A 10,824-nucleotide genomic window follows, 5' to 3' on the forward strand; every position below is an offset into this window, starting at 1 on the left:
AAAATAAAACGCAAGATCGTCCCCGCCTTCGCCAGCGCCAGAGGGCCCAACAACGACAGCAATCAGGACAAGATGTTTCTGGGTGCGAATCCCGCAGAATTCGAAAGCTTGATCGACAGCATGCGAACCCATCTCGAGAAAGTAGGGGATAAACTAGTGAAATTCGGCAATGGTAAGGCATCTTGAGCGCTCCGTTTTAAGCGTAGTTACTGACATGATCACACTCCAAGTTACCTCGGGTCGGCATGAACGGGCACTCATTATTCTTCAAGATGACATTCGGCTTGAAGTAAATTCAGCATCTACCCAAGAACAGACAAATGGCTCGGGATCCGTCGCAATGGGACTGTCAGATTCAACACCGTACCAGAGGGCTCAGGCGCTTGAGTCAAGGGTCAAAGACTGGGCACAACATGAGACGGAGTTCTGCGACTTCCGAAATGAAATAAAGAGATTGTTAAGGGAGGGGCTACGGCCATGAGCTATAGAGGTGGAGCACAGAGAATAGTGTAGATATATGGGTGGAAAAACTGATCAATTATCTATAACCCTCACTCTTGGCTGATATTCTCATACCGGCCTACCTTCAGTGTTACCACGCTAGAAGTTTTAGCAGGTTTTCTGCTATATAATAAATAGCCGTTCCGATCACCCATGTACTCACATGGACTGGTTATCTAGGATTAAGATTATGCCATATTTGAAACCACTAGATTATAATAATAGTTTCCCTCTCGAACTCTTCTCACCAAAATGAGGGAGTAGAACCATCCCCTCATCATACATTTCCCATAACCGAGAGTCAAGCACCAGAGCGCTGGGGATTGTTTCCCCCTACAGCAGCGAAGGTTTGGGGAGAGACCAATGGAGTCCTCTTGTAGTCGATCCGGCCATGCTCCCTGTGCAAGTCTTCCTTCGATATCTGAGTAAGATGTCCCCAGATCTCGAGCACACCACCTGTGACAGCTCCAAACGGGTCCTGAGTATATGCCAAATCCACACTGCAACTGATGGCTTCAGCCGCGCTGTCCACGAGTCTCCGACCTACATACTCGATCGTACCCTGCACAGAGGCCCACGTGTCGCACAGCCAGTTGCGACAAAAGTGAAAGATACCTTTCAACAGGTACAGCTGCCTAGCTGCCTATATCCTTTGTCACACCACGACCAAGATGGGCTGCCTGACTTGCACGCTTCTGGACGAGGGAATCGATGTATGCTCCACATAAGATCGAAGACCAAGTTTTGTCTCCAAAGCCCTACTAGATAATCACTTTTCAGCTTGGGAGCCAGTAGTCGGGCGATGGCGGAGATGCTAGGAAGTTTATCTGTTGCGACGGTGAGGTTGCGTTTGGTGTAGTTTTCCACTAGGAGACACCATTGCTCTTGCAAAACCTCGAAGTCATCGCCTGGGCGTGAGACACGGCCTTCATTGCTTCTTATAGAAATGAAGTTGTAACCGCAATCCACCAGTGCCGGAAACCACCGGCTCTCGTTAGGAGGCCCGTACAGATTCTCAATGTGAATCTCGTTAGCGGTTCTAGGGTGCTCGGCCGTTGCCGGTCCAAAGCCAGCTTGGCATTTCCAGATGACATCCATGCCGGTAAAGATTAGAAGTCGAGGTGTGAGCATCGCCTCTTGAAGCGTCCACGCTCGGTCGTTCATGGGCTGTGGGTATGCGCCAATCATGGCCCAGTAAGGTCCCTCCTTGGACATTAGGACGGAACCCTTGGTGCTCTTATCCACGCGAATGGGGAGAAAGAAGAGTCCCGTATCGTTTGCTGACAGGCGCTTGAGAAAACCGTCCCTGCAAGTCAACGCGCTGGCTGCCGAGATCGTGAAGCAACTGTTGAAGTAGATCTGGAACATCTTTGCCATCTCCCAAGCCACGTCTTCCTTTTCGTCTTGCACGATGCAAAGTGAGTCAATCCATATGTATCTTACTGCAACGGACCGGGCCACTTGGAAGGCGTCTCGAATGGTCTGTGGTAGCTCTTCGTATGGTAACTCTTGAAGATATGCGGCATACTTCTCGTGGGTAGTCTTGTGGACCTGGTCACCGCCCCAGCAATCGCTCAGGGCGCAATACTGTCCTGTTTGACCGAGTGTCTCGCATAAGCGTGCCGAAACGTCTACCCCTAGTGGTGAGACCATGATGAGCCTCGTTGGTAGTTCTTTCGGGGTGTCGCTGGGGCATTCTGGATGGTTCTCAACGCATTCACCAAGCCACGTTCGTACGGCCCCAAATGTTTCGTCCGACCCGAACTCTGCGAGTGTTGCCTGAGCATGGATGAGTTTGGACGCCGGGTCGTCTGTGGAAATAGTGAGAGATAGCTCAAGCAGGAGAGGGCAGTGACGAAAACCTACCGGGTGTTGTGTGTAAACACCACCTGCGGCCTATCAACAGGCCATTGGTGTCGTAGACCGCTAGGTGTTTGTCTTCGGAGTGAAACTTGATCCTAAATTCGAGTCTCTCTTCCATCGGAGGAAACCAACCGGCTCGCGGCCCTGAAAACATGGTGATGTAGTCTGGGCCCTCATCAGGTCCCGCAGAGTGTGATCCCACCTCACTCTCCTGCTCGCTTTCCTCATCGCTCTCATCCGCACCTCTCTCATGGTCCTCCTCCTGGTCGATCGTTTCGTTTTGGCGATCTGGAGAGCGATTCTTCTTGTACGCTTTATCATTCTGAACGATATCTGTACAGAATTCACAACTCTCAATAGCTCCTCGCTCAACCTCTTCCCGTGTCCGAGTAAAGTAGTAACCCTCATCATTCGTCCATATCTGGCTTTGAATATTGTCATCGACGTTTGGGTCGTCAGCACTGGGCAAGATTCCCTTGCATAGAGCGCAAAGCTTGAAAGGAGGGAACTCTTCGATTATGGCCATGCTTCTGGCGTAAAAGACCCTGTGACAAACTAAAGGAGCTCTAAAGCGTAAACTGCAGGGTCAGGACTGTGGTTGAGCGAGAATTGAGTGATGATGGCCCCGCTACGATCTCCCAAGCGGGGTGTCTGCGCCTCGACTGAACGAGGGATCTGACAAGAGGGCAGCAGTCGCGAATTTCATTGGTCAATACGGCTGAGGTCGTATCTAAAATTGCAAAAGTCCATGAGGGGTAAAGCATCAATGTATCAGCAAATTCCCAGTTAAAAGTTGAAGATTTCGCAACCCCAGGGTGGCTGATATGGTCGAGGCAGCCCGGTCCAGAGCTCTCATTTCGGAGGGACTATACTATTAGTCAACACCTGCTCTCAATACCTATGTATGTAATAGTTGCAGTCGATGTAATCCTTAAACACCCTTTCAGGGTTTAATTCATTTATTTGGTCTAACAATACTTGGGCAAGACTCAAGCGCGCGAGGAATCACTCAAGGCTCAAGTAGACCGTCAATCCTTGCCCGTATCTGGGCTGCCCTCTCCCTATTCCTCTGCGCCTCCGCAATCGTACTCCCAAGCATCGCCGTGGGCGGAGGAGCCGCTCTCTTGCGAAAGAAGCAATCTGGGCGATGTCCTACATGACCGGACCTTGCGGTTCTCCAGTCAGCCAGACACTCCCAGCAGAACTCGTACCGGCAGGCTCGACATGTCATGTGAAAACAGCCTGTGCCCTTTTCGATCGGGATGTTGCAGTTGGGGCAGGGCTTGGTCTTTTCGGCCAACCAGCTTTCTGTTTCTTTGTCGCCGTCTTTGCTTCTCAGGTCGTATTCGTCGCAGGTGAGGTCTTGATGCCATGGACAGTGGTGTTTAAAACACATGACAAAACCACACACGCTACAGAGGATTCGGTTTCCATATGGGGAATCCGGGTCCAAGTCGTCGTAGATCTGGCCATTGGTGCATCTCCCGCGAAGACATCTCCGAAAATTGGCCTCCATTGCCAGACTAGTGTTGAGGCAAAATTGATCGTACAGGGCAAAGGTGTCTGGATCGGATAGAAGCCAGACCTGCTTGTGGGTGTACACATGATCACAGCCTGGATTAGGACACTTGAGATCCTTGCATGCTGCAGATCCCCGTGACTCGACCTGAGACTTGATATTGTAGCAAAGACAGAGTACGCAAACGTCCATGTCGTGGTGCTCGCTGCATTGTTGGAGTGCGGGCGGAAAGGGAAAGGAATCCTGGACCTTCGTATAAGTCTCGACGCAGATCGTACACTGCTTACTAGTCTCTTTTGTGGTTTTATCGCTTGTCGTCGTTGTTGTTGTTGTCTGCGACTGACTTTTCTCCCTTTGTCTCTCCTGTCTCTGACGTTGCTTCAATAGTTGTAGGAGTCCGGCGCGCGCAAAGCTTTCTTGTCTCCCTGGCTCCACTCCGACAAATTGATGTTGTGCTTCTAGTCGCATGAGTTCATTCTCCAGCACTAGTTGAGCATTCTGAACGCGGAGTTCTGTTTCGCGTCTCCGTTGGAGCTGTTCTTGATGGCGTTCCTGTTCTCTCTGGCGCTGGCGTTGTCTTTCTTCTTCTATGGTCCTCGTAAACCTCTCATATCTCTCCCTCGTCCTGGCTTGTTTCGTGGTTTGGGCAGGTTGCTCTTCTTCTGGTTGACGGGCCCTAGATTTCCTCCCGTCTGTAAAAGAAGACACTGCTCCCTGATTTGTCTGATTGGGGCTTTCACTTGATTCTCTTGCGCGCCACGTTGGAGAATAACCTCTCAATCGCCTTGATATGGTAAGGATCCGGTCGTGTTGCTCGCCCCCCTCCGGCTGTTGGTGATCCCTCGGTTGCTCCGTCCACGTTCGTAGTGGCTCATTTTCCGGTACAAACTGAGCATTGGTCACCCTCACTTGTGTCGAGAAACTCAGAGGTGGCCCATAAGTGTGACCCTCATCTAGTCTTTGCGTGTGTTCCGGCCGTAGTGCCCAGTGCCTCCGGTCAAACTCAGGGCGGCCACGGCAATTTGTGCAAAGAGGGTTCTGGGAGGGATTGCCGAAGTAAGAACCATCAAGCAGGCCCAGACGAGCAACGATATAGGCTGACTGCTGCTGGGCAGCACCACAGTTAGAGCAGCTGAATACCCCGCAGGCGCAAACGACCTGGTGAGTTGGCCCGCAGCCGCACGCGGGGACCTCAGTGCCGCTCATGTTGGTACGTCTGCCTTGTCCAACATTCAAAGATGGGTAAAGATGGAGAGATGAAGGGATGGAAGAGAGAAGCCTTTTGTGCGCTTAAAGGAATCGTGTCATCATTTCGCTGGGCGGGGAGGTTCTGTAGATAGGCCGAAAGGGATGCATGAGGTTATAGTGGCTGAAGTCAAGATGCAAAGATGAGACCCGTGTAGACGTCGAAACGATTCTCAAAGGAGGTTACTGAGGAGTTATTCAAGCTTTCTTGCAGGCCATGGTTTTCTTTCTCTCTCTGTTTCATTTCTTCTTGAAGGACCGCTCCCGCCCTATACGTACATCGTCATCCTGATTCTGACCTCATTTGCTGAGGTTTCAACATCTTCCTGTCATCGTACTTCAAAACAAAAGGCAATTAGAAGACATAAATCTTTGACAAAGTTAAGTAGAACTCAAAAGCAGACAATCCGGAGGCATCAAAGACTTCTCAGTCTCTAGATGATGGACCCTGTGACGTGGCCTCCACTGCGACGCGTGGTGAACGAAATGGAGGCCACCGCAGAAAAGCAACAAATCGAAAACGACAAAACAAAACATTTCCCCATCATTCCCCCCCGGATATCTACCTTAGGTACTTAGCAAAATGTGTTCACAGCCGTTATCTGAGCTAACAAATGTGGAAAGCGTGACGGCAGCACCTCATCGTCAGAGACATCAGTCACGTGACGGGACACACTACACGCGCAGCGACGTTCAACTTCATCACAGTCAAAATTGATCCTCACCCATACTAAGCCCAACCAGAAGTCTACAGCATGGACAGCCCTATTGAGCTCCCAGATGGGCGCCTAGCCTGTGGACGTCACGGCTTGCCCGTTTGCGGGTCCTGCTGCGTCGATTACACCTTCATGGATGATGAGCTCCCAGACTCGGCCGGAGAACTTGACATGCTTTCTAACCAAGGAGGCTCTGTGGTACACGATCACGATCGCCCGAGTCCGGGGTACTTTCGCCGGATTGACCCAGTAATCGATTGCCAACCCCTTCCGATGCGAGAACAGGGCTGCATACGAGGCAGAAGACGCGCCTACCCGTCCAAATTTGTCCCGCCATCAGCAGAAGCTCTGCCTGGCGAACTATTCCCAGCCGGCCTGGGCAGACGGGCAAGCCCTCATGTTTATCGCTTCATCCGCCGCAATAATCCAGACGAATTCCTAATCTTCGCTGATGGTGCCTGTCTCGAAAATGGTGGATCCAACCCAAGAGCAGGCTGGGCCATTTACTTCAAACCAGTAACCGACCGCGATTCAGGCATAGTTTCCGGACGTCTTGAGAAGTTCGGCTCCTGGGGCGACTACCACGAGCAGGCGAACAACCGTGCTGAGCTCCGAGCCGTCCTGGCCGCCCTACGTTTCCGTTACTGGCCGGGCGAAGGCTTCACCAAGTTGGTCATTGCCACCGACTCAGAGTACGTCGCCAAAGGCTCCACCGAATGGGTGTCGGGATGGTTATGGAACGGGTGGAGGACCAGCAACCGAGGGGCTGTGAAGAAGAGGGATCTTTGGGAGGCACTACTTGGGGAATTCGAGCGGCTTGGGGAGCTCGGTTTAAAGGTTGAGTTTTGGAAGATACCAAGATCGCTGAATGTCATGGCGGATCGAGCGGCGAAGCGAGCTGCCGAGGATGAGGACCTGTATGATTACTGTGACGTTATGGGTGCACTCGTTTAGTTGGTCCTGATTCTCCTTGGGGATTCAGGAGTCCTCGGATATTGATGAAGTTGTTGTGGGCACAAAGGATGAAAGCCTCTGATCGGTGGGACGGGCTGGTGTATGGCTAGGAATGGCGGGCAAGTGGTGAAAATTTTTCAGCATTACGGCAAGGATCAGGGAGTATTGATTTTACACCGAGTGTGTACTCAAAACTGATAAGATGTTCAAGGATGACAGTAACTACAATTGTGATCCCAGGCCAGCATCAAAGCCAAACTGTAATCCCTTGCCAGTTATGCCTATACACCCCATTTTCCGAATCTCTCCGTAAGATCTCATAGTCCTATCACAGCCACCGCAGGCGTAGAGCCATCCGAGAAGACCCAGCGGCAATCAGCACGGCCGCTACTTGGTCTTGCAGCAGCACCGCTTTGACAAAATTCCACAGTCGGTTCTAGCCATGTGGGAGAACTTGTAAGGCTTGCAGTAGTCCTCACACTTGCCGCTCCACGTCATGGAGCAGCTGCTTCGGTTCCAGCATGTCGCACGGGCTTCGACATCCCTGGACTTGATGTCTGGTGAGGGAGCGGCAATGACGGCGGCCGCGAGGAAGAGGAGATTAAACTTCATTTTGTGTAAATTGTGAAAATATCTCGATGCGGAACTGATATGGTTGATTTCTCGCAGGGTTGGTGGTGTCGTGTGCTCCTCAGCTGGTAGGCTGGTAGTCTCATTTATACTCGTTGGCACACAACTCGAAAGTCTATGTTGTATGATATTAAGTAAAGTATACTCAATGTGCATCCTTCTTGCATGCAGTATTCTCGAGTTGCCGTATCTGGCTATTGCTGTCACATCGGTGAGCCAGCTCAGCGCTTCGGAACATCGGGGCGTCCTGCCAAGGCACACCGGAAGGACAAGGTCCGAGATGCGAAAGTTCCCTGCATTCATTCCCCGCTCCATCTTATCACTCATACTAACAGAGCGAGACTGTGCATTTAACCTCTTCGTTCTAGGCCCTGCAGCGACTCTACAGACGAACCCGGCAGGTGCATATCATGAAGCTGATCGTGCCACGGCACAAGATTGATGCGAGCGGCCGACATCCGGAGGGGCTGACGTTGCAGTATGTAACTCAATACGCCGAATACGATGATCACCTTCCAGGATGATCATAAGGCTATGCGAGCAAGCGGCACTGTGCTTGAGTTCTCATCACGAGACCAATCTGAGCTTCCTGTCCTATTGACCAGGAGGTATGCAAGACGCCCAATATCTGCTACGTTGTATGCATTTGAATAGCATCAATAGCATGATTCTCGGACCGCATGCCCTGAGACACCTTCCTTGGGCGGTTTCAATCCCGCCTCTCCATCAGCATGATCATTTAGCTTCCGTGCCTCCATTAGTCTAGGTAACGTGTACGACACAGTTTATTTCCCATTATCGTCCCTACCAACCAGGCGCCATTACGAATCAGTCGACTGCCTTTTCAGAGAGACAGGAAATATCAGGTACATTAGTGAATAATACGGTTTAGTCATGCAGCATCCACGTCCGAAGCTCGGATGAGCATTGGAAGTCCAGAGTCAGGTTTAGTCAACGATCGGCTGCTTGTGGAATTTTCCCACAGCGTGTTATTGCTGATGAGATTGATATGCCGGCAGATCGCTTCCCGTATAAGATTAAACATAGGATTGAGATGGCCGCGTGGTGAAGTGGGTATTCGTATTTGATGTTTCAGCTACTGCTCCTTGCCGTTACCAAGACCTTACGGATACCGCTTTTTCAGTCAATCAAGACCTTAGTCATATACGGATTCGAGCTAAGAGGCTATGGTAACAGAGTAACATTAATCTAACTCACTTGCTGCTCTGAATGTTACTGGCCAGCCTTATTGGGCATACATGAAGCTACCCCACAGAAACGCTGAGTAAACCGCTTACCGATCTTTTACTTAGCCAGCTGAAAGACGACTTCACGAGAGAATCGAAAATAGTGCATTAACTCGACTATATAAGTAGATGCCTTTTAAATGTCAAAATGCTGTATCTAACCACCCATTGTCTCTCACTTCTCACGACTACAAGCTCATCATCATGAAGTTCGCCGCTCTGCTCTCCCTTGCTGGTATGGCTCAGGCCATCACCATCGGTGTGTTCGAGAACCAAAAGAACGGCGGTGGCCAGTTCAAGGCTTTTGACACTCCTCACGCCACCTGCAGTAAGTTTTCCCAAGCAACCCCACCTGAATTTTGACAGTTTGTTGACTCGATTCTGGCAGGAAACCTTCTGGGAAACGACGCTTTCTGGAATGACCGCATTAGCTACATCCAGATTCCTCCCAACGTGTGGTGCCAGTTCTGGGAGTGAGTTGAACATCATTTCCATGACGAGAAAATCCCTAACATGTCTCAGCGATGCCAACTGCAAGGGAGCTAGCTTGGTGGTGCCCGCCAGCAGCGGCGGCGTTGACGCCAACATCCCCGCCAACCACAACGACAAGATCACCTCGTTTGCTTGCTACAACAAGTAGTCCTGCCGTATCTTTTATTAAAACTTGTTAGATTCTCCTGGCTTGAGGACTTCCAAAAGATGGACCACTGGGAGGTCGAATAGACGCCATGTTTGTTACAACTTGTCTCGCGGCGGAAGCTTCATACCATAGAATAAATAGACACTTTATATGATCCATTAGCCAACAACCACCTCTGCCTGCGTTCTTTTATCGACTATTTCTCATTACACCTGGTAAGCAGATTTATGGTTGCGGTGTTGCTGTGCTGAATATTGTGTTTGCCACGGTGCCCAACACTCTTGTAGACTGCAAGAAGGGACACTGAGATAACCCATGCTCTCGTCAATGCCCATCAAGAAAAAGACAGATGTGTCTTGACTAATCAAATCCCCAACGGAATCAATTGCATCGAAAGATATTCCTATTTTGGATCCCCTTTTTCGGCTGCAAATTAACTCCGTGCGACTTACCAATCGATCGGGAGCAATTCTCGTCCGAATGACGGACGAGACGCGAAACGCATCTTAAATTGGCCAATCCGACTGGAGAGCCAGAATGTCAGCCGAATCTGGGTGATTTAATTATTAACAAATTAATAATTCTAGTTCTATGCATTCATGTGGTTGGGCTATATAAGTTACCATCGTGATGCTCATGTCGCAATCTCGTTCAGCAATCACATCATCATCAATCACTTTTCTCTTGGAACTCAACTTGAATCGACACAATGGTCTTGAAACTTTATGGATACGGTCCTTCCACTTGCACCCGCCGTGTGCGCACGGTGCTCGAGGAGAAGGGCCTGGAGTATGAGCTGCCTGCTCTCGACGTCCTTGCGGGTGCTCACAGGACCGACGAGTACGCCGAGGAGTTTCACCCTTTCAAGAAGATTCCCGTTTTGATCGACACAGAGACTGGCATCAAGGTCTACGGTAAGTAATAGATGAGATGTTATGATTCCCCGTCTAGGTGAGGGGAATGCTAACTTGTCATAGAAAGCAGGGCTATCGCCCATTACATCGCCGTCAAGTACCGCGACACTGGCATCGACTTGTCTCCTTCCGAGTCTGATATCAAGGCATATACCGGTTTCCAGCAGGTAATGTTCTTCAAATCGTCTGTTGTGTGGATATTTGCTGACCTGTGTTAGGCTCTTTCCATTGAGCTTTCCTACTTTGACCCCAACACCACCAGAATCACCTGGGAGAAAGTGTTCAAGAGGGTCTTAAACCTTGGACCCGCTGATGAGGACGTGGTCAAGGCCAAGCTCGAGGATCTCGACAAAGCCCTCCAGGGGTACGAGCGCATCCTCTCCAAGCAAAAGTATCTCGCAGGAGACAACATCACCCTCGCCGACTTGTTCCACTTGCCCTACGGAGACATGTCGGAGCCTTTTGGCTTCGGTGAGCTTCTCGCCAAGTATCCGGCTACTGAGAAGTGGTGGAATGGCCTCAAGGAGAGGGAGAGTTGGAAGAAGGTCAATGTGAAGCACGAAGAGGCCAAATAAGCGCCCCCACTGTCTACATC

General features: G+C 50.5%; 5 protein-coding genes across 5 annotated transcripts; 3 read left to right on the forward strand and 2 right to left on the reverse strand.

Moving 5' to 3' along the window:
- Positions 1-802: 802 nt before the first annotated feature.
- LRP88_02469 (uncharacterized protein) lies at positions 803-2,890 on the reverse strand (the record flags this gene model as incomplete). The annotated part of the gene is made up of 3 exons (XM_083239119.1): positions 803-1,140; positions 1,275-2,093; positions 2,497-2,890. The coding sequence occupies 3 exons, from the start codon at positions 2,888-2,890 to the stop codon at positions 803-805; spliced, it is 1,551 nt and encodes a 516-aa protein (XP_083104249.1).
- Positions 2,891-6,117: 3,227 nt separating this feature from the next.
- LRP88_02470 (uncharacterized protein) lies at positions 6,118-6,798 on the forward strand (the record flags this gene model as incomplete). Its single annotated transcript, XM_083239120.1, has 1 exon — positions 6,118-6,798. The coding sequence occupies one exon, from the start codon at positions 6,118-6,120 to the stop codon at positions 6,796-6,798; it is 681 nt and encodes a 226-aa protein (XP_083104250.1).
- Positions 6,799-7,185: 387 nt separating this feature from the next.
- Positions 7,186-7,410, reverse strand: LRP88_02471 (uncharacterized protein; the record flags this gene model as incomplete). The annotated part of the gene is made up of 1 exon (XM_083239121.1): positions 7,186-7,410. One exon carries the CDS (start codon positions 7,408-7,410, stop codon positions 7,186-7,188), a length of 225 nt encoding a protein of 74 aa, XP_083104251.1.
- A 1,469-nt stretch (positions 7,411-8,879) lies between these two features.
- On the forward strand, positions 8,880-9,315 carry LRP88_02472 (uncharacterized protein; the record flags this gene model as incomplete). Its single annotated transcript, XM_083239122.1, has 3 exons — positions 8,880-9,003; positions 9,064-9,148; positions 9,198-9,315. The coding sequence occupies 3 exons, from the start codon at positions 8,880-8,882 to the stop codon at positions 9,313-9,315; spliced, it is 327 nt and encodes a 108-aa protein (XP_083104252.1).
- Positions 9,316-10,024: 709 nt separating this feature from the next.
- Positions 10,025-10,804, forward strand: LRP88_02473 (glutathione S-transferase; the record flags this gene model as incomplete). The annotated part of the gene is made up of 3 exons (XM_083239123.1): positions 10,025-10,229; positions 10,293-10,396; positions 10,448-10,804. 3 exons carry the CDS (start codon positions 10,025-10,027, stop codon positions 10,802-10,804), a joined length of 666 nt encoding a protein of 221 aa, XP_083104253.1.
- Positions 10,805-10,824: the final 20 nt, after the last annotated feature.

The sequence above is a fragment of the Fusarium phalaenopsidis genome (genome assembly GCF_050370095.1).
Source record: "Fusarium phalaenopsidis strain FUZ10S chromosome Unknown contig_32286, whole genome shotgun sequence".
NCBI classification, from domain to species: domain Eukaryota; kingdom Fungi; phylum Ascomycota; class Sordariomycetes; order Hypocreales; family Nectriaceae; genus Fusarium; species Fusarium phalaenopsidis.